This window comes from Haliaeetus leucocephalus, unplaced genomic scaffold, assembly GCF_000737465.1.
Source record: "Haliaeetus leucocephalus isolate CR32 unplaced genomic scaffold, Haliaeetus_leucocephalus-4.0 Scaffold808, whole genome shotgun sequence".
NCBI classification, from domain to species: Eukaryota; Metazoa; Chordata; class Aves; order Accipitriformes; family Accipitridae; genus Haliaeetus; species Haliaeetus leucocephalus.
The window spans coordinates 2,687,190-2,711,215 of record NW_010973244.1 but is presented as its reverse complement, the minus strand read 5'-3'; the positions used below and the strand labels follow the sequence as shown (position 1 = coordinate 2,711,215).

Sequence of the window (24,026 nt, the reverse complement as noted above, 5' to 3'; positions counted from 1 at the left end):
ATTTTATCAGGGCCACATTCTTACTCTTTGGTTATTTTATCCTCTAGCAGTGCAAAAGGACCTTGAAGTGAGAACGAATTACATTGGCTAGGGGTTGTCAGAAGACTTCTGATCAGTACTGAGTGCTTCTAAAAGGTCTATTTTCATTCTCCATCAGCACAGCTGCCACAGCCCTCTTTGGACAAGGACAGCCTGCGTGCCACCTCAGCAGTTAACTCTGGCTGATACAGAACGGTGGGACCACATTCATACCCTGTGTCTTCCTGTAAGTGTCAACTCCTGGCATCCACACTTGCTGCCAGCTCCCAGCATCACACGTACTGAGTGTGACACACATACAGCAAGCTTCCCCTTCATGCCTGCCCGCCTCTAGGCCTGTGTCTTATGCACTTTACTGAAAGATCTCTGCCAACTCCCTGATCCTCCATGTCAGTTCGAGCTCCTCAGCTTGACCTGGGACCCCTCAGCCAGATACATCTGATGCTTGGAGCCAAAGAGAAATTACAGCTTGGTGGATGCCTTACGACAGGGCCTTCCTCTTAATTAAGTCCTTTTAGAAGGTGTTTTTCTCAACTAGTTTCAAGGTTGTGCCCCCCTGCCCCTGCTATATAAGCTCCCACACACAGGCTCACCTGTCACACAACCTGATGTGGTACCTAGTTTCTTGAACATCCTCCTTCAGGCAGGAGTATTCAGTGACTTTTCTGCAGTCTTTTTTCCCCCACTCACACTTCCATGTCTATACAGTTTGACCTAATTATCCCTAAACTACTTTACAATTTGCATTTTAATTTGAATAAATCTGTTCAGTCTATTTATCTACTTTTACTCTTTCCTGCAGTGGAGATATTGGTCTGACAGAGAACACCAGTAAATCACACCCATAAAGTCAGGCTCCTTTAATTCCAAAGAGATTCCTTATTCTTTGTTGCCTGTTGCTATTTTGCGTGTAATTTAAAAACAGCAGGCAGCAATTGAACTCTCAGATCTCATTAATACCTACTAAGCCATTCCAACAAGAAGCAGCAGACTAGAGAGTATTTCTTCAAGGTGATGGGCAAATGTGCCAAAGTTGCCTTTCATTTATATTGCCACTGATGCTTTTCAATCACATAGATTCTTTTTATTTGTATGCTATACTTGTTCTGCTTTATGTAATGTCTCCTCTCTGTATAAGAACACTGTGACAATCTAGCAGCAGCCTTTCACACTGTCCAAGTTTATTTTTCAATTCTGTTTTTTGCCTGCCTTCAATAATTAACAACTTCATAAATTACATCCACAAAGTACAACCCATACTGAAAGTTTTAATGTATCATTCATCTTCGTGGCTAATTAAGCCTTTTGCATTAAGACAAGAAGTCATGAAATACATCAAGCACAGTTAGGTCAACAACTATTTAGCCAAGAAAGGAATAAAAAAACCCAGAGGCATACTGCTAGAGTAATTTCCATGTTTTAAGAAAAGTCTCAGCTTATCACTCAAACTGCTTACCTCTCCTTGCCAGATTGGGTTAACAGTATTACACATGATCTTAGATCTCTTCTCCTGTCCATGATGAGGAAGCGCTGGGAAGATGCTATGTTTTCCAGGCTGGATGGAAATCTTCAGATAAGGATCTGGATTGAAGAACATTCCTTTCTTCAGACCAAAAGCCTGGAAATCTGAAAGAAGGTAAATAACCTGATTATTTTTCACACTCCAGGTAGCTCTCTGGGATGTTAGGAAAATCATATGGGAAACTGGTAAGGAATTCAAATAATATGGCAGGAGTATGAAAAAACTCACTATGGTTCTTCTGAGGTAATGTAAAGCCAAACCATAACTATCTTGTGATTTAGGATTTACAAATGATTATATACTGAAATTGCAAATTTTACAACCTGATTGTGCAGAGTGATCTGGCTTCTAAATCAATATTTATGCAACTTAATTTAAGTGATCTGCTGATTTCTCTAAGGAGCTAAGCACTGGCTCAGCCTGACTCCAGTGGCAGGACTACTCTGAAAAAGAGATCTATTCATTTAATCACATAGACATGGCATTTGGCACCCAACATATGTCATTTCTCCTAGGTATCAATTTTATCTTTCTATGTATCTTAGCTTTTAGACCACTTTTTTCTACATGAGAAGTGATTTTACATTTTTTCTGCTTTAAAATGTTTACTTCCCTGCAGGGGTTAACATTACCTGTAGTAACTCAGGAAAACTCTTGTATATAATGTCCAAATTTTAAGCAGGGCTTTCTAGCTGCAGAACTCCCAGGGAGTGTAATATGAGTCATGCAGACAAAAATTCCCCAGGCACTTTTTTCAAAATTTACTCATAACGTTCTTAAGAAGGACACAAAGTCCATTACGATTTGTCCCTGTGAAGCCAATGAAATGCAAACCAACCTACCAGTATTTCATTAATTTTGGCTCAACAGCTACAAACTAAAGCCTCTCGCCTTCTCTTTTTCCAGGTGCATTTCTAAGCTTTGTTTGGAAAACATAAGCATTTATTCCTATTAGCGAGTTCAGTAGCAATTTATTTCTCCTCCTCTGTTTAAAGCTTTATTTCACATAGAGCTGTAAGCATGGAACTGCATTCTGCCTACTTTCTCTTGCTGTATTGAAGAGATACAAAGTATTACTCAAGATAGTTTCCAAAACTGCTTAGATGTATACCTAAACATGCAATTTAAACACATATTTTTTCTTTTAGGCAGGTTTTGAAAACATTAATTTTCAGAGTCTTTTAATTCCCTTCTATTAAAACCCCAATTATTCTGGCAGGTTGCAGGAGACCATGTAAAACCCTCGAGGCAAATATTTTGGATGAATCTGAAAATCATACACATTCTACACCAACATCAGCATTTTTTCCAGAAAACAGCTCTATCAAGAAGAGGGATAAGATTCACCCAGTTGTATTTTGCTTCCTTAACATATGGTAATAGCTAACACAATAAAATGTGCAAGTGAAAAAGAACTGTTTTTGTTCTGATTGGTTTTAATCATCTATTTCAGCACACAATTCGTGTTGCAGATATTCAAAAGCTGTTGGACAGATGGTCCTGAAACAGACTGTATTTTAAGAATCTCATTCTTGCGATGTTCTCTAACAATTAACAAAAAATAGAGGACATCACTACTAATAACCTATTTGAAAGTACTTTGCTGACAGTATGTACTGCCATGGTCCTAGCAACACTGTTACACAAAGAAAATTATCTGGTTCAAACTGATAACACTGAATTTTTTTTCTGAGTGTACAATCTCTATGTAACCAGCATGTATCTCATCTATCCACCCTGCTAAAATCCTATATGGCAAACTCTTTTGCTTTGGAAGTTGTACTGTTAGAAATACATTCCAGGAATAGAAACCAAGATTGCAAAAGCACTATGCATGACAAGGCCCAGCAGTGTAATAGTGTCAAGCTGCTAACATATGAGAAGAGAGAAAGACCTCTGGGATCTTATTTTCTTCCTCTCTGATGTTTCCTCAAAAGATTCTGACACTGAAATATTTATTGCTGTATAAGTTTCTAATTTTTTTTTCCTTCAAAGAGAGACTGCACTATCTTTGGGTACCACTGTGCAAATAAATGGTCTATTGATAGACAGAAAAGAAAATAACTAGCACTCAATTATGTATATTTATATATTATGTATCATAAAGAACATACATATTACAATGACCTACCAGCATCTTTCCAGTTATGGGAATTAAGCACAGCCGTGAAGGTGAAGGTACTCCTAACCTTAGTTAGTAATCTACTTTTTGTATTTGGGTGAGGAAAAATAATTTAGCTAAGCCCAGAACAGGAAGTTTTGTGTCACTTGCTTGCTTACATTGCATAATACAACAAATTTTGTAAAAATGTCAGTTAGAAACTTCAATTTTTAATGTCCAAAGCATGCACAGGGATAGCAGAAATTGCCTTCTCAAGGACAAATATCCCAGTTATACTTACATATCTCACCACAGATTCTCAGCACCGTGAAAAACAGAGCATCAAAAATGCAAATGCTCTGAACAAAGCTACATGGGCATCTGCAGATATCCAGAAGTCCATTTAATTTGAAATGGAACCTATGGATGCTCTAACTTGTAACCAAAGACTCAGGTACTCTCTTACCCCTGCTGTGTAACATCCCAATAGAAGAATCCCAGTTATTCTGCTTCCCCAAATGAAAATATTTCTCTCTTATCTGTATTGTCCTCAGAAAAAGGTTCTGAAAATACTAAATATTCAAGTGATGGTTTGAGGTTAACGGAATTTAAATCTTTGGTGAAACCAATTAATTCCAGAAGACTTGAATGTGCCTTGCTGTAAACTGTGGCTTTACACTGTATTTCTTGGAGGCATATGAGGAAATGCTACCAAGGTAACTCATGTATGCTCTGCAAAGGTGTATTTTCATCCAGTCTCTTAGAAGAAATTATTAATATACCATATGTCAGTTTCCCATTTACTCATAAATCGACTTTAGCATGAAAGAGGTTATATACATCTAACAGTTTAATAATGTCAGGCCATGTCTCATGAAAGATGATGGAAGGAAAGAATCCAGGTGGAGACACAGCTACCACAGACTCTTTCACTGCTGCAGATTTTCAGTAATTGTAAGTGCATGCATCCTAATCCAGCTAGGCTCACTTCATTGCAGAAAAATGGCTTATACTAACTGCTGCCTGCTGCTTCCCTGTATTGGGTTTGTGTGGCAAGGTTTTGGTAGCTGGGGGGGTGGTTACAGGGGTGGCTTCTGTGAGAAGCTGCTGGAAGCTTCCCCTGTGTGTCCAACAGAGCCAACACCAGCTGGCTCTAAGACGGACCCGCCGCTGGCCAAGGCCGAGCCAATCAGCGGTAGTGGTAACGCCTCTGGGATAACATTTTTAAGAAGGAAAAAAAGTTGCGGGACAGACAGAAATGGCAGCCAGAGAGAGGAGTGAGAGCATCTAAGAGAAACAAATCTGCAGACACCCAGGTCAGTGAAGGAGGGGGAGGAGATGCTCCAGGCGCCAGAGCAGAGATTCCCCTGCAGCCCCTGGTGAAGACCATGGTGAGGCAGGCTGTCCCCCTGCAGCCCATGGAGGTCCACGGTGGAGCAGATGTCCACCTGCAGCCTGTGGAGGACCCCACGCCAGAGCAGGTGGGTGCCCAAAGGAGGCTGTGACCTCGTGGGAAGCCCATGCTGGAGCAGGCTCCTGGCAGGACCTGCGGATCTGTGGAGAGAGGAGCCCACGGAGCAGGTTTTCTGGCAGGACTTGTGACCCCGCGGGGGACCCACGCTGGAGCAGTGTGCTCCTGAAGGACTGCAGCCCGTGGAAGGGACCCATGTGGAGCAATTCGTGAAGAACTGCAGCCCATGGGAAGGGCCCACATTAGAGAAGTTCGTGGAGGACTGTCTCCTGTGGGAGGGACCCCACGCTGGAGCAGGGGAAGAGTGTGATGAGTCCTGCCCCTGAGGAGGATGAAGCGGCAGAAAATATCGTGTGATGAAATGACCGTAAACCACATTACTCATCCCCCTGTGCCACTGGCGGGGCTGGTAGAGAATCTGGGAGTGAAGTTGTGCCTGGGAATAAGGGAGGGGTGGAGGGAAGGTGTTCTGAGATTTGGTTTTATTTCTCATTACCCAACTCTGGTTGATTGGTAATAAATTGAGTTAATTTTCCCCAAGCTGAGTCTGTTTTGCACATCATGGTAATTGGTGAGTGATCTCTCCTGTCCTTATCTTGACTGACGAGCCCTTTGTCATATTTTCTCTCCCCTGCCCAGCTGAGGAGGGGGGAGTGATAGAATGGCTTTGGTGGACACCTGGTGTTCAGCCAGGGTCAACCTGCCACATTCCCCCAAGTGAATTATGAATTTGTTCTAACTTCAGGGCTTCCCTTACATACATGCTGATCTCTGGGTGTCAATGAGACCTAAGGAAGCTTTGCTCTAGGTCACTTGCATGCACATAGCCTCTGTCCCGAAGGTGAGCCATGGACTTCCCCGTCTGCCTTGTAAAGGATCATTCTGCAAATCCATCTTCCATGCGGCATCACAAACTTTGGGGCACTGATGACTGGATAGTGATGGAGACTCTATTTTTGTGGCAATCTGGAAACTAGCGTGTACTTATTGGCAAAACATGGAACCAGGTGGGGATATCAATTCCAACAGACAGAGCTCGAACACATCTGGTCAGGGGAGAGGTATGATTTGGGTGTGTAAGTCACATTTTGTCATGCTCAGCAAAGAGATTCTCTGATCAGCAAAACTATCTTAAAGTTGGTATTTCAGTTCCCTGCAGACATAGTGAGGTACTGGTCCAGACCCATGCTCTATGTAGGAACATGACAGAAAAGGATGGAGAATCAGAGCAAGAACCGGAGTCTGAAGCAGTCTGTTTTCTAAATTAATTACATTTAGTCTGGTCATCAATCTGTCAGTAGTAAGTTAAAGAAGTTAGAAGCTGTTCTCCTCAAGGGATGAGAAGGTTTTGCCAACAGCAGCAGAAGAAATTTCCTAGAAATAATACACAAGGCTATTCTGTGCAGTTTATAAATGTGTCTCAAGAAGACTGAGTCCACCTAGTCTCTTGATGGTGCATATTTTACTTCACTGAAGTAGACATAGTCTACAAACCAGCAGAAGGGTCAAAGACTAATGAGTAGCAGAGCTATTAGTTTTGAGAAACTGATACTGATATTCTAATACAGTTGGCAAATTCCTTCCAACAGAGGACAACAGGTACTGAATGCCCTTCGTGTTTCCAAGCACCATCCAACTGATGACAACAGATGTCTTGCAGCTAGCTATACTGACACTTGTGGGAGAGATCATTAAGTCCCAGAAATGCTGTGGCCAACTCACTGAATTCACATTTTTCTTATTTAGCATACTAGCCCCATGTTCTCAGAGCCAGGAAATGATACATATTCCTCATGAGCCACCTGACCCTCCGAGAAGATGAAGACATCTTGAGTTAGGCCAAACTTGCCCAGAACATATCTAAAAGCATAACTACTGAAGTACTGCAAAGTTACCAGGACACTGGAAAGACCAAAGGGTCACTGGAAAGACCACAGTCAATTCAGACTGTGATTTAGCTTGATGAATACCAAAATGGAATATATTGTCTCTGATCCGCTCATTAATGGCAGAAAGTAAAAATACTGTCATCTTACTGAGATCCTGATAGTTCATGTATCAAGGCACAATAAACCATCTCCATGATCCATCACAACAAGAGAGTTGCTAATTAGGATGTCAATGGACAGCTCCAGCATTTCCCTTCAGTTTTCCTTTGTAAATTCCCAAAGAGCCGTCAGCTCAGGTTCTGACATGGAAAAAATGTTCTGGAACAGGACTGGTATTTGGGTTGAGTACCAATGAGGTAAGGTAATTGCCAGGGTGCTAATATGTCAGTGCTTCTTTTGTAGACTGCACTTTGCAGAGCTTGATCAGAACAAGTAGGACCTATCTTAGGCGGCAGCAGCTCACATACTGAGCTGAGCTACCTGAGACATAGTGGTGGCTTCAAAGGAAGGAACAACAAAACTCTGCTTGCTGAAGATTCAACAGAAGGCACGTAAGTACTGCCTCTCAGCTATGTGCTTTTAAAGGAATAGAAATTATTTTAGCTACTAGCAGTGTAATAACCTTTCAACAGCAAGAGCCCAGCAATATTGCATTCGTTTGGAAATGCCAATTTGATTCATGCAGCAGTATATGATACTAAAACTTATTGTAAGGAAAGTGAGCACAGATTCACAGAAGTGCTGCATCTGGTATTAGATTTCATGAAACAAATATCAAGAGATTTTAGAAATCAAACAGTAATATGCAGTGATAGGAAGCTTTAAAATCCAACACACCAAAATAATGCAGGGGAATTGAGAAAGATACTACATAATGTACAATAGATTACTGGCTTGATCAGCTTGTGAATGAGGTTGTGCAACTGGTGATATGCAAGAGGTTAAATCAGGTAACTAAAGTGGTTCTTTCTGCTCTCAGAAACCTACAGCTCTATAGACAAGACTCCATTTTCCTTTAAAAAAAGAATGTAAGAAAGAAATCATTGGCTGGGGTAGTTGCACAAGGAGGTGTTTAAAGATCTGAGATTTTTTGAAAAAAAGACTAAGTGGAACAGATAAGCCAAAACATTTCTGTCATGTGAGGCTCCCAGGCAAAATAGTAAAGACAGTGGAAAAGAGGAGAAAGTGATTTTTCTAGCTGGAAATGCTACAGGGGAAAATGAAAGGGATTCTCCTTTGTGTAAGAAATGGGCAGCAGATGTATCAGGAAGAAAATAGGTCTATTAATAAATGAAAAGGAATAGAGAAATTAATTATTGAAAAATGGCTGAAAGACAGGCTGCCTTTTTAATTGTCTTTGTCAAGGAAAACCCAGAAAAAATCTGAACAGGTAACATGAAGGGGGGAAGCAAGGGGGAGTTTTTACCACTGCGGGTGATTAACTACTGGAGCAAAGTACCATCTCTTGGTATCCTCAGATCCAGACTACACACCTGTCTGTAAGATAAGTCTGAGCCAAACTCACACAAAGCTCCACACCATGAAGCAAAGTGGCCTGTGTTATATAGGATAATAAAGTAGTTGAGTTCAAGCCTTTTGACGCCTTTAAAACTGTTACTCTAGAGCACTGCAGTACTTGGTAGGCACAGGTGTACTGGAGGTGGTAGAAAGTCACCTCACCTTTGCACAAGCTCTGACGGGTAAGAAAAAGTCAAGTGATTAATAACTCAGGTTTACAAAGAATACATCCGGGCAAGCTAGCTTGAGTTGGAGAGGGCAGAAGAAGAGGCAGATTTATAGCAGTATTAAATAAACAAAATTTAGTGGATAGAACTCCTGTTATAAAGTCAGTCACTAGGATTTCAAAAAATGGTTGGAAGATAAAGTATATTATACATCTGCATTCTGATCAAGCATTTCACACCATTTGTTCCACAAGAACACTTATAAATAAAGAGCGTGCAAGCACATGAGATATGTGAAATACTAAAGCTTGAAAAAAGTTATTTGATGCAACATATAGCTAGGAGGCATATCATGCAAACCTCATGATAACACTTCCTAAATATACCCGCCAACAGAATGGTTTCAAGGGCTTTCAGCTAATGAGTTATACTGCTGCTAAACCGTGAACCTTCAGTTAAATGGCTGGTACATCTTGGGAAGCTTAGCACATTTCTTCTTTCTGTACTTCATATGAGAGAGCTCTGACACTTTCAGCCGCCTTATCAGAAGTGTGACATTCACTGGTAACAGCAGAAAAGTCCATGTTGGAACGTAAATGCAAAGTGAGTACATAGCTTTCCTTAACGACTGTATTTAATCTAGCTAAATTATTTTTGCAATATTTCTCTCAGTATTTTAAATAATGAAAGCTATAATAATACCATCATCATATGAACGATTAAAAAGCTTAATCATGGGAAATTATCTTCTTTGAGATAAGTGTTGCTAATAAACCTATTAATCTGAACTAACCTTCAACAGAACCAACTTCCAGTCTCCAAAGAAGCAAACACAAAGAAAACAAACCTCCTACTGATGTAATGCAAACTCTCAGCTATTTCTCTTCTCAGGAAGTTAGCAATCTCCTTTTGCCTTGAAGCATCAGTTTATACTTTTTTCTTTGTTTGACACTTTTATTCAGATTCAGAAATCTTTCCTCAGGCAAAACTTCCAGTGAAACCACTTGGATTTTGTCCAAGCAAATACTCAATAAAACTACAGAAAGAATAAAGCACTTTGTCACCAAATTCTAGAAAGAAACTGTTTCTGCACAGTTCATTTTAACACAGGGTCTCGCTGGACTGTCTAGGCAGTAGAGCAAGCAATACAAGTCAGCTGAAATGGACTGATGTCGTTCAGCATTTCTTGGGATTTGGCCTACTTCAAGATTTTTCTCCCCCATTTTAATAATTTTTTCTTTTTAAAAATTGATATGGTAGAAGGTATACCTCTTCTCACATTCTTTAGATGATAAACTGCTTAGGGCACAAGGGCTCTTGTGTTACTACAGCACCTAATGCAATGGTCCCCAGTCAGACTAATGTTCTTACACTTTTTTTGGTTTTTAATTGCAATTAAATCAACCATAATTTGGAAACCTAACTTTTAAGTAGTGACATTGAAGGTGACATTATCCCAAAATATAGATATTGAAAAGGAAAAGTCTATATGAACTGAAAGGACTCATGACAATACAGAGGCTATTGCTGTGATACTAGTGCAAACAGAAAAGAATCCCAGTTCCTTCCGATGCCTCTGGAAGGCCTAGCTTGATTTGCATTTTATTAGCTAGCATAACAGATATAGGAATAGCAATAGTTTTACTTTGAAATAACATTTGTTATTGTTGTTGACCAAGTAAGATGGTAATAAATAAATCCTTGTGATGCGTTAATCTGTTAATTTCAGAAAGACCGAAACTGAGCTATTTTGATACCAAAAATTTTTTATAAAATAATTGTGAGCTCAAAGCCTTTCAAATACCTGGCTGTGATGATGCTGTTGATATGCATGTGATATAAATGTAATTGAATTGCTTGTGAACCACTAGAATAAGATATCCCAAATGTATTACAAGGTATGGTCTTCGAATACTTTGAATCAAGATGTAAATTAGATAGTTTAGCTTATAAAAGGGCCCACTGAGACAACATTATTTCACAGTCTCAGAAATTATTACTTTTGACATCTCTCGGTCTACTAGGCCAAAGAATCTGAGAGAATGAAAAAATGTTACCAATTCTGGGTAACATTTTCTATGTAAGATTATTTAAGAACATAAAAAAATATTAACTCTACTTTTTTATTTCTGAGCTAAACCTGTGGTTTTATCAAATTAATGTGACTGGGTGGGTGCCCAGTGTCCAACCCAGCAAAAGTAAGTGATGTGCTAGAATGGCCCCATCTAATATCAGTCTAACCTACCGTATAGCACATATAACCTCTCAAGAGCAACACTGGCTACCTAATTTGGAAAAACACTGACATGCATGCTTAACATTAAAAAGATATGGAAATCCTAGTTGACTCTAACACACCTTAGAGGGAAGCTTGAAATCAATCATATGACCAAACCACTCATGTAACGCACTGCTTGTCTGAGTGTAGGACTTTATACAGAAAGGCCTACACTTGTAAAAATTTTGAACAAGGGTAACTCTTTTTTCTTTGTACTACTTCCTCAAAGAATTCCTGAGTGAAGTTCAGCATCTTTGTCTTCCAGGAGCTAAAAAACATGGAAACCAAGTAGCAAGCATAAAACTCCAAGATGGGAACGTTGCTCACAACTACTCTCTTTTGACAAACTGATTTTTTCTACAGAAGTGATTTACAGATTGTTTTTACCAAAGCCAGATCAAATGGTCCATAGCTGCTTCATGGAAACATATTAAGCCTTTAAAACCTGCAGTAACATGCCAAGAAATGAGGCTGAACATTCTTCAGAAAATTTAGAGGAGTGAGAGCAGTCTTCTGGCTCAAGAAGTTTGAGAGTCACTGTTGAGCAATACAGACAAGATTGTGCACCATGGCCCATGGATCTGCCTCAGGTCCAGACCAAGACTGTGGAACGTGCTCTCCAAGAAGCAGAGGACTACCACAAATCACATTTTGCTCTGTAAGTAAAGTGCATGCCTTTGATCTTGCTTTCCCTGACCTACATACATAGCACCACATTTAATAGTAAACAGGAAAACCTAACATGGCCCCAAAACTCTACTTGAACAAGATACTTGAGCACATAACTCTCACTGAAGGAAGAAAGTGTGGCAATAATCACAGATATGAATTCTCTGTCTCAATGTCACTTCCAGAGCAACAGGCAAAAACCCATGCATAAATATATACATACGTACATATACATACATGTACATGCATATGAAAGGTTTTAGTAACTTCAATTTCCCACTCTCTGGCTTTAAAACTTTCACATCAGCAATGACTTACCTGATAATGAAAAACTTATCAGCCTCCGACTTCCTTGTCCCTGGATTGAATCTTCATTGGTGATGCTTTTAAAAATCTGCTGGAAAAAAAATAATGGTGAGAGAGAGTAGTCTCCAATAACTCTTGAACAGACAAATTGCTTGATAACTGTCTTTTTTACAGATTCTTAGTTGTAAAAATAAGAATCAATTAGATGACCATTAATCAAAACAATGTTTTTATCCAGGTAATAATTTAACCACTAGTGGCTTAAGTCATCCCCTCCTGGACGCTTTTCCTTAAGAAAACAGAATGATACAAAAATACTGCTGTAATTTTAATACAGCAGATCCTCACCCAAAAATGAACTGCTTATTAAACAGGAGACAAAAGTAGCACATAAAGATGGGGATGTGGCTCTCACCTCTAAAACCAACTTCTGTCTTTATAACATCTTATTACTAGTGTAGAAAATCTTGTTCCAGGAAGTTTATTGCATACGTGTGAGAAAGACTTCCGAGAGCTTACTAATACCCTGTGCAAAAAACAACTGTGAATTATGATAAGAAGCATTGAGGATGATTTAGAAAAAAAAAATAATAAAAAAAGTAAAAGTCAATAGATGACCCTTTGTACTCCACAGACTAGGTTTTAATGCCAGTCTTTGGTTCAGCAAGTTTCTTGGGGGGCTGCTGTTGTGCAAATTAGGACCCAGGCTACCTTCTGGCCATGATCAGAACTGGGAAGCAAGAACACCTTCGAGCCAGTGCCTGGGGCATCAGCAGGAGCCCACCATCAACAGTTTTCACCACTGCTTCCCTGAACAGAGCAGAGGAGATGCCATCGGGAGTCAGGGTCAAGGTTCAACAGGGAGGTGGTGCTACTATTACTACCTCCCACCGACTCTGGAATCAAAGCAAGTGCTACTGTGCTCCCGGGAAGCCACAGCTCCTCACCATTCTTGCCGTTCAGCTTTCAGGCAAAAAAGAAAAAAGAGCATTTATGCAGTGAAGTTCCAATTTCTGCCAGGAAGCAGTAACTGAAGGCCCACTCAGCTATGACTCACTGTTCAGTATATTAAATATTGTGTATTCAAGCTTAACTTAGAAAACAAGCTGCTCTTTGCCCCCAGAGAGTGCAAAACCTGGGCAAGTGGGCACTGCAGCCCAGCTAGCAGGGATTAACAACAAGCACAGCTGGCAGGTCAAGAGACAGATGAGGCCTAGATCATAAATATACAGTTTGAATTTAGACACCATTATTAAAAAAAATGGGCTCTGTTGGACTTATAGACTATTTAAATGGGAAAAAGGGTACGGAGTAGAGTGGAACTATGAGCAAATTCCGGTAGAAACATCCCTACTGGATCACAGCTAATTAGTTGCAATTTCACTTTCAGCCTTCTCAGCTAAAGAGGTTTCAATACATTTATTGAAGTCACCACCGATTTCTGGATAGACACACGTTTAAATCAGTATATGTGACTATGAGAATTTTATGACGAGAACTCAGTAACCTTTACCAGCCAAAGTTGTGATCCCACCAAGAAACAATGACATTTCCTTGTCAAGATGTATTTTTCATACTACATCACTGCCTGACATTTATTACACATTATCCTTTAATGCTTACTACTTATGGTCTTTTCATGATTTTATCCAGGACAGTAACTGAGCCAACTGACCTAGATATGTGCACATTTGCAAAACGTGCTTTTTTCCAGTCCTTAAACATTTCTCTGGGGTTTTTAGATCTGCCATGAAATTAGTATGAATAGTTAAACAGTCTATGCTTTGAACAGACTGGGGGTGGATCTGATGGGGTCCTGCAAATACCAGCCTGTTCAAAACTTAAAAATACGTTGCTGTTAAATGATCCTTTTGGGGCTGTATCTATATTAGTGAAATTGTATCGAGGCAGTTATACTAGGGTATTGTCACAAATTCTGATATACCCATGCATCCCCAGCATGGCCAAACCTGCACTGGCAAAGCTTGGCATTACACAAAGAGAGTAGTAACACATCCAGCCCCATAAGTGAAACAACAACAAAAAAAATTTATTTGCTCCTAAAGAATCCATTTATTCTGTGAAGCAGGGGTATGTCACACCGTCCTGTCAAGTGCTCACCCCTCAGTCACACAATCATGGGATATAAAAACCAGCCCTGCTGCATAAGCGAATTATATACTCCACAGTTTATCCCAGCGTAACTGAGATGCAACACTGCATCAAAACGCTAGGCATTTTGATAATATCTAGCATGTAACCTTAGTAATCTGAAACACACCACAACACTTTTTTGAAGCTCTTCTGATTTTCTTCCTGTCCAGGCAGCTAAGAAAGGGAATGCAGGGCAGAAAGGCTGAGGGAGAGAGGCACTTATGTTTGGGCTGAGACCTGGGATGCACCATTAAAGACTTCATACACCAAGCCAAACGCCTCGTGTATAGCTCTACCATCCCAAACCTGTGCTCCTCGTCCTCCAGTGGTCTGGTGGTACTGGCCTGCCACTCTCCCCACACGTACGCTGCACCTTCTCACCCACAAAACGGGTCCTCAAGCATGGCAGGGCACATTCCAGAGGGGAATCAAAAGCAGGTAGATGTCCTCTCTCAAAGGAAGGTGTGATTATGCATGGACATACCCAGGGAAGGATATTAGGAAGGCTAGGAAAGTGATTATACTTTAATATTGGCATTTCAAGGAGTCAGAAGGAACAGCAGGGAAGGAAGGGAGAAAAGTCTCCCGACATTAAGTCTGATCTTCTGGAAATAAAAAATTCTATTTGCTGCAGTTCAGATTCACCGTTTTCTAATACAATACCAAGCTGTCCCCAGTAGCGAGGACAAGGCTAAGAACACTTGATGCAGGGCAGAGCAAAGGAGGGCGCGTGGTCATCAATGCTCACCAGCCACCACACCAACTGGGATTCATAGTGTCTTGAGGCCTGGGATGGAGAAATGCATGGGTCGTACTCTTCCTGCTTGCTATTTATCATGAAAGAAATCCAGACTGATCCAGACAATATAATTACATTGGGAGTTTTGTCACTGTAAGTAAACCTTGAATTTAGTCATTGGGAGGTAAAAACCCGCTCCATCTTCTCAACTGCCACTTAAAACATAGTTAGTTGACAGGAGGACAACATTCATCTTGTCACTTGACATCCTATGGACTTGAAGTCCTTGGTATGGGAAGGAACAATTGTGATTTTCCCTCAATAACTTTGGTGCTCTTTTATGCCCTTGAAGTGAGAACTCAGTCTGAATTAGTTTAATATTTTTAGTTTATAATGTCATGTTTGCACATTGTGCAGCCCAGCCTAATTATTTTACAAGTCTTGCTGATACAAAACAGGATGAATATAGTTTTATTACATAACTCTGTCATATCTAGACACAAAGAGATGGGACGTGAGCTGCAATTTCAAGCCTAGCTGAATCTCTCAGAAAACTGAAGGCTTCCTGAACCAGATTCAAACCTGCTTTCACTTTCCTTGCTTGTAATCGGAGCTGGTGTCGTTGCCACTGATGGGAGTGCATGCACTCAAGCACTTGGAGAAATATCAGTACTTCCTTTAAAACATTCTCCAGTGAACACACACTGTAAAATGTTCTGGTCTGCTACAGAGTTTCCCAACCTCTGAAGCATGGCAAAAGGCAACCACCAGAGCCTGTGATGGCTATCTGTGAAACATGGGGAGGTACCTGAGGCCAGATCCAAGCCTCTCGGGACTTGCTGAGCTCAGGAAAAGATCCACGTTCGGTAGCACTTTTTACTTTTTCAGCAGAGAGAAAAAAGACAGAAGGAGATGACTGAAAGCTAAACATAATACAGTCTTGTCCTAGTATCACTTTTCCTTGTGAGTAGTTCTTGCAAATGCTGGAGGGAAGTTATGTGACTCTGAATAAGAAAGGAGGCAGGCTTCACACTAGCAAATGGAGCCCTTGAGACTCCCTCCCTCTTTAACCATGGTATGTGTTATGAAAAAAAAGAAAAAAAAAAATATTGAGAAATCCCAGAGTACTACAGTCCATCAGCTCTTGCTGAGGCAAAATTCCAAGTGCAACACTAAAAATTTGTCTAAGCAGAAGCTAAGAAACAGAGACTCTAACAGCTAATTAAAAATGTCTCCTAAAATACCTTACACTTCACCAGTCTACCTAGATACATGGAAGAGTAACAAGGACAGCACTCTTGCTCCTGAAATTAAAGTGGCTTACAGGTCACACCTTGGGTGCCCCTGTTCAGCCTCCCTGTACCTCTAGCTTACGATGAGGCAAATACTTTTGGAGACACATACAGGGTGAATGCAGGTCTGGAAGAAGCTGTAACTGTGTTTGCCTGGTGCTGTACTAGAAAATCTGCTTTTGGGCACCACAGTCACCAGTACTAGTGCAGCATGCTGGTAAAGCATGCTTTGCACCACTAAGTCCCTTTTAGCGTGTTTGTATATTGTGCAACTTAATTATTTTAAAAGTCCTGCTGATACAAAACAGGATTAATAGGATTTTATTACATGCTTCTACCACAACTAGACATGCACAGCTGACAAATACAAGCACTTAGTCCTTTTCCCACACACAGCACAGAAAAATACTGTTAAGCCTTAGTCTTAATGTTCTGTAACACACTTTCCTCTCCAGAAGGGCATTTTTGGCCCCTGCAACCACACAAAGAGATTCAACAAAGCTAAGCAAATTTTCTTTTCCCACAAGTAAAAGAAACACCTGGTTTAAGAAATCTTACTCTTCACTGACAGCCAAAGCACTTCTGTATCAGTAGCTTCTGCTGCAAAAGAATGGTAACATTTAATGCTCCTAACTGATATAAATTATCTCACACAGGCCAATATTTCTTATATTTAAAACAGAGGAAACTGCAGTGATATTAAAAACAGTGCTGCACTACCTGTTTGTATTTATTGACTTTATATGGTGAATATCATGGACATGACCTAATGCTCAATCCAATCAAGTTCCAATTTTAAAAGGTGCTAATTAAAACCTACAATATTTTACACTGACAGCACAGATTGTAACTACAGTAATATTTAATGCAGATTAAATAGTCAGGTATTGTAAACTGGCAAAGCTCTAGCTTGGACCATACTACCTATTCACAACAGCTTCTCTTTAAAAAAGCAGATCTAAGAACATATCAAAAGGGCTCACGCTTCCAAGCAGTACTATCCAAACCTGCATGGAAGATGTAAGTCTACAATGAAAGAAAACTAGAAACTATGAAAGTAAAGCAGCAAAGTATTTTCTGTTTGTATACACCGGCTCTGAGATTGAAAAGCAGTAGGCGAGAGCATTGCAAAAAGGGAAGGCTGTTACCTGTGCTTGATCCAAATCACAAGTGAAAAATAGCCTCAAGTCAGTCCCAAATTGTGTATCAGCAAACAGAAGTATTGGTAGATGTGTCAGAGATAAAGATGTGGTGTTGCAGAGCTGGGGGAAAAGACAGGCTGTCCAGTAACTACCTGCACTATGCTTGCTTCAAGCTCCAGTTCTCTGTTCTCTGCTTTTCAAGAGCACTAAACTTGCCTGCAGATTTAAAGCAACGTAAATAAGGTTAATAGTGTGAATTCAATGGTCAGGAGCAAAAGAAGCAGCAGATGCTTTGTCCCATCTCCCTCCATCTGTTTGTATCCCTTAGTTCATCTGAGATGTAAGACAGGTCCAAAATTCCCCAGCACAACGCCAGGGCAGACTACCAGTTTCCACTCTGCACAGCTTTCCTGGTATCAGTTTAAATCAGCTTGGAGCTACTGTTTGAACAGACCTTTGTGTACATGGCACAGGTGTCAAGAAGAGTTCCTCAAAAAATTATTCCCCTCTAACCTAGTTCTGTTGGCTTTTACTGTTGCCCTCTTGATTTCACTGAACCCTTAACATTAGGACAACTCTCTAAGCAAGCAGAAAAAGGTTTACATTTTCCACAGCTCAGCAGTGAAGCATCTTTCCACAGTAAAAGAATATAAGACATCATCCCAAGTTCACGCTTCATATTCTACCGTCCTCTTTAGAGAGGGAATTTCTCAGCAGATCTGCAAATGGGTGAATACTCCCATTTCCTCCCAAGCGCTAAATTTAAAAAGAAACAGTTTTGGGAAAAAATTGACTAAATAAACACAAACTAAGTGCTTCCTTTCTCTCCATCACTTGACTTCTTCCACACCTTGGAAACACAGGGTGCACTGGGATGGAAGGGGCGAACTGTGAAAGGATCAAATGGAGACCTGAGCTCCATGACTGTCACTGACAGAATTATGGCTATAATCCCAGGCACCACTTTGAAAATCTGGCCCTAATTAGTGGCAGTGCTTCAGCTACAACCCTCACTCTGTTAACAGAATTATCCAGCTCTTGAATGCAATATACTCCACTTATCCTGTTAGCTCGTTAAGCCACTGTGCTGGCACCATAGTATTTTTCTATCAGGTGCTTCCAGAGAGCAGCCAGTTTCTCCGGCAGCAGCCTAACTCCCTGCTGGGCGCCCTGCAGCCAGCTCACATCCCTGAAGGACTGTGACCACACACATGCAGAGTCTTCCCCACGTGTCACGGTCAGTGCCATTCTAGCCTTGTAACACACCACCTTCTCAATGCCATTCCCTAATTAAGGGGAGAATTTGCCTTTTGCGGGCATATGGCAATTGCTCTCTGTCTGCAGAAAACTCCTTTTGCCTCATCTTGTAGCAGTGTTTATTGATTACTTCATTTAGTCCCAGGAGACAGAAGTTTCTCATTCTAAAAACTTCTCTCCTAGAAACTCTTAAGAAAGGTAGCAAGGAAGTGAGTAAATAATTTTCTTCCCATTGAAAGTGTTATGAATTCTTTCAGCAGATTCTAGATAACAAACCCTGGCAGCCAAACTAAATCACCAGAAAAAATTGCTGCTTAGTATCATCCGTAAAGTCCCTTAGAAGGCATCAACAAGCTTACAACAAGAGAACATTCAATGACAGTACATACCAAATGTATGAGGTCTCCACGTTGGCATGAAAATATTTCTTACTCCCCAACCTACCCTATGTGGGTAGAATGCTATTTCAGCATAACCAGAAGCTAGAATAGGGATGTTAAGAGCAACCACTTCCAATTAAAACAAAATCGAGGATTGAGGCAACAAATCAGTATGTCCCCCAGAGTCCAGTATCTTTTTCTTCCAAAATTTTATTAGATTCAGCTTTTTAATTGTTTCAACAGTTCTGCCTAATAAATTTCAGCTATCCTCTGGCAGCAGAGGAAAAGCTTTGATTAGAGATTCTGATCTTCCTTCACACTTTGAAACTTCATTTAAATAAACTCTTAGATTTTCAGATACTTAAACATAATCACACATGCATGTAGATAGGCTTTGGGTTGCTTTCTGCGTCAGTGGCTGGACTACATGTAAGCAGCAGCCATTTTTTCTTTATGTGTAGCAAACTTCTGGGAGGACTGCTTTCTGCAGCATATCTCACCAACTGCTCACACATTGGCTCTGAGGCTGCATGCTATTTGATGGTGGTGACCCTTTGAGCGCTAACAAGTCTCTCAGCAAGTTCAAAGCGGTCCAAAGGATGATAGTAGTTTACACATAGTTTTGCACATAGTAGCCCCAATGTGCAAAACAAACTCTGGTTGAGTTAGCAGGGAAGAAGGCGCCTTGCAGTTGCTAAACAGCGTTGTGCTTCCCAGAGTTACCATCATCCAGCGAACAACCTCTAAGAAAATCTGGGTTTATGACCAGATTTACATCAGGCAGCTGCCTAATGCAGGACAGGATTGGACCTGTAAACCTGACAGGTCCGTACACAGAGTATTAATGCACTTAAGCACTCGGACAGCAAGAACTGCTTGTAAATATTATCCTCTCAGGAGCAGCTAAGCAAGACCCTACAACCCACTGAAATAACTGGGAGGTTTGCCATTAACAGGTGAGACAGGCCCATTGGGCGCTGTTTGAATCCTGTAGTTCTGCATAAAATTTGCCCCTGTAGACTCCAAATTCAAACTTTTCAAGAAAATGTTTTGTTTGTATGGAGAACTAAAAAATTGCTGCTAACACCTTTTCTCTTTGCACTACAAAATAATGAGAGTGATCAAAATGTAGGGCATATATAGTGGAAATACTCTAAACTCTGACACATTCATGATGTCTTTGGAAGGCAGGAAACTGTGTTAGAAGGCAGTTTTTACTTCCAGGCAGCCTTCATTAGAGCTTCAGAAACTCCTCACTCTTCTAATGTAATGTGGTTGGGACAAGTACTTAGACAAGTAATGCTCACACATGAGAGAGACAACTATATCCTTCAGCTAAGCTGTATTTCAAGAACGGCTCAATGCATTAGTCTTGTTGTCAAAGCATCTGGACAAGGGAATCGAGTCAATGACCCTTAACATCATGAAAGAAGCAGCAAGGCAGTGAACAATGCCCATTCTTCTGAATGAATGCCCCAAATATCAATTCACTATGAATACCATTATTTCTAGAAGTGAGTTACAGACCCTTTACTTTCACCCTTGGATCCTACTTTAGGCAGAAATGAGGCGACTGTAGGGATTTATAGTCTGATTTAAAAAGCAGAGAAACATCTCTGCTACTTCAAATGTCCCTTGATCTTGCTGAATTACTAATAAAACATTTCACTCCACAGAGCATTATTCCAGTTATGATCGCATAGAAAGGGTAAAGCTGAGAAGAAAAAAAATTTTCTCCTTTTACAGTATCTACAATCACTTAGTTAATCCAGCCTCATTCACACTCAGTGTTTCTCCTCCGTATCTTTCGGGAGATCCATTAGACCCAGCAGAAACTGCTTATTGTATCTCAATAAACCCACGGGGTTGGTTGGTTTGTTTGTTTGTGTAGTTGTTTTTTTAAAATGTTTCTTTTTAAAAATTGCCTTTGTTTTCCTATTTGGCTACTGCTAGCTACAGCATTCATTGTTTTGTTTTTCTTAGGTTGCTGCTTTCTAGAGCAGCGGGCTTTAAAAAGTCAACAGCCTTCTCCAGTGAAGTGGGCTTGTGGGAATACTGATTGTAATCAAACTGCCATAGAATAATCAATGTTGGAAGAGATCTCCTGAAGTCATCTGACCCTTCAAAGTGGGACCAACTTAGAGCAGGCTACTCAGGGCCCTGTCCAGTTCAGCTTTGAGTATCTCTAAAGATGGAGAGCCCACAAGCTCTCTCGGCAACCTGTTCTAATATTTGACTTCTGTCTTAAGAAAAAAAATATTCCTGAGGTCTAATCAGAATGTCCCTTGTTGCAACTTGTATCTACGGCCTGCTGTCATTTCATCATGCACTGTGAGAACAGGCTGCCTCCTTCTTCCCTATAATCTCCCACTAGGTAGTTCAAGGCATCAGTAACATCCCACCTAAGACTTCTCTTAAGACTGAACAAATCCAGCTCTATCTCTGCTACTCCTCGTAAGTAATGTCAACGACCCATCTGAAGGATGAAGAAAACAGGGGCCAGACTCATCCTCAAAATGACTGGTGGGGTGTTACAGCAAACTTGAGGTATGGCAAAGACTTCTAGGGGGAAGCAGCATTTACAAAATCCAATCTCCAATAACAGATGAATTCACTACAGCAATTTGATCATCACAGAAAGCCTTGTGAAGGATTTGGCCTGCTGCATATTGGATGCAAAAGACCTATGAAGGCAAAGTCATTAAATATGACAGGAGGGGAAAGGGATGTCAACTAAGTGCAGGAGTGCTGTCACTGCAAAGAAATCATTAACTACAGTGTGTATAATGATATAATTCTTGTAGATCTTAATAAACATATCACATCTTATCAGCAACAAGAGATGTTTTCTGTTGCGTGTGTCAGTTTTGGTGGAAATTGGTGCAGAATTCATCTCAAACACTTCAGCCAACTCTGGGAAGCCTTTCTGTGGAACAGAACAAGGCAACACAGAGGTTCATACCCCACACTACACACATCCCCCACATCATCATCATCCAGTACTCATATGGAAGAGAAGTGGCTCCCATCCCCAAGGAAACTCTGTGTCCCCTGCCTCCCAGAGCCCTCCCTCTCCTCATGTGGAAGCAGGTGTCTTCTGCAGAAAACATCTCCCCCTCATTCCCACCAGCAACATTCCTGTCCTCTGCCAAGCAAACAGCTCATCCCTTCCTTCCTTCCCTGCGCAGGCAGCTCCCAAACTCACTTGTCTGCAGCTGTATGAGTGGTGATGGGCAAGGAGAGGAGAGCAGAGCTGGGCTGTTGCTGTTGCCATTGCTGGAAGCCATGGTGAGCAGAGGCTGGTGCTCTGCGACGAGGCTGCCCTTCCAGCAGCAGCTCTCACTCTGCTCTTCTCTTTCCTGCAGTAGCAGAAACAAAACTTTCTTGTCAGTGTCCAAAACTTTGGGCTACATGGAAGCAGATCTGATGCAAGCCACCTCCTTGGACCATGCCCCCTTAACCAGTTGGAAAGAGAAGAACAAGAGACTCAACTTTTCCCCTCTCATCTTGGGGCAGGCTGTGCTGCCAGTCGACAGTAAGACACAAAGGATGACTGCTGAATCTGGAAGTCAATTTTGACCCCTCTGAAAGTGGTAAGAGTTTGGCCACTGACTTCATGGCATTAATATTTTATCCTCTTCTGCTGCAGCAGCATTATATATCCCTGAACTGCAGGACACTGAAGCAGCCTGTGCTGCCCCTGCCAATGATGCATCACTCACAGTAGAAAATGAGGACATCATGAGACACACTTGGCAGTTTCCCCCTTGTATTGGCTTTGTGTGGCAAGGTTTTGGTAGCTGGGGGGGTGGTTACAGGGGTGGCTTCTGTGAGAAGCTGCTGGAAGCTTCCCCTGTGTGTCCAACAGAGCCAACACCAGCTGGCTCTAAGACGGACCCGCCGCTGGCCAAGGCCGAGCCAATCAGCGGTAGTGGTAACGCCTCTGGGATAACATTTTTAAGAAGGAAAAAAAGTTGCGGGACAGACAGAAATGGCAGCCAGAGAGAGGAGTGAGAGCATCTAAGAGAAACAAATCTGCAGACACCCAGGTCAGTGAAGGAGGGGGAGGAGATGCTCCAGGCGCCAGAGCAGAGATTCCCCTGCAGCCCCTGGTGAAGACCACAGTGAGGCAGGCTGTCCCCCTGCAGCCCATGGAGGTCCACGGTGGAGCAGATGTCCACCTGCAGCCTGTGGAGGACCCCACGCCAGAGCAGGTGGGTGCCCAAAGGAGGCTGTGACCTCGTGGGAAGCCCATGCTGGAGCAGGCTCCTGGCAGGACCTGCGGATCTGTGGAGAGAGGAGCCCACGGAGCAGGTTTTCTGGCAGGACTTGTGACCCCGCGGGGGACCCACGCTGGAGCAGTGTGCTCCTGAAGGACTGCAGCCCGTGGAAGGGACCCATGTGGAGCAATTCGTGAAGAACTGCAGCCCGTGGGAAGGGCCCACGTTAGAGAAGTTCATAGAGGACTGTCTCCTGTGGGAGGGACCCCACGCTGGAGCAGGGGAAGAGTGTGATGAGTCCTGCCCCCGAGGAGGATGAAGCAGCAGAAATAACATGTGATGAACTGACCCCAACCCCCTTTCCCAATCCCCCTGCTCCACTGGGGGAGGGGGTAAGCAGAGAATCTGGGAGTGAAGTTGTGCCTGGGAATAAGGGAGGGGTGGAGGGAAGGTGTTCTGAGATTTGGTTTTATTTCTCATTACCCTACTCTGGTTGATTGGTAATAAATTGAGTTAATTTTCCCCAAGCTGAGTCTGTTTTGCCTGTGACAGTAATTGGTGAGCTCTCCTGTCCTTATCTCGACCCACGAGCCCTTTGTTATATTTTCTCTCCCCTGTCCAGCTGAGGAGGGGGGAGTGATGGAACAGCTTTGGTGGGCACCTGGCATCCAGCCAGGGTCAACCTGCCACACCCCTCTGTTCCTCACCCCCAAAGGCACAACCAAAAATTAAAGTGCAAACCCTGAGTGTCCTCTCAGCGGTAGCAGCTCCAAACAGCACGAAGACTCACAGGGTGCTATTGCATAGTGTAGGGAGGCAGCTGCAAAGTTAGATCCTTTTGGGAAAAAACAGAGAAATAAATAGGCTGTTATTAAAACCAGG

General features: G+C 41.8%; 1 protein-coding gene across 2 annotated transcripts in view; it reads right to left on the bottom strand.

Moving 5' to 3' along the window:
• HECW1 (HECT, C2 and WW domain containing E3 ubiquitin protein ligase 1) overlaps positions 1–24,026 on the bottom strand; it is a 183,577-nt gene that overhangs the window by 91,134 nt on the left and 68,417 nt on the right. For both annotated transcript variants that reach the window (XM_010581800.1, XM_010581802.1), the window contains exons 4-5: positions 11,973–12,048; positions 1,496–1,665 (exon numbers count right to left, since the gene is read on the bottom strand). In XM_010581800.1, the coding sequence (XP_010580102.1) occupies positions 1,496–1,665; positions 11,973–12,048 (246 nt within the window). The remainder of the gene's footprint in view (positions 1–1,495; positions 1,666–11,972; positions 12,049–24,026) is intronic.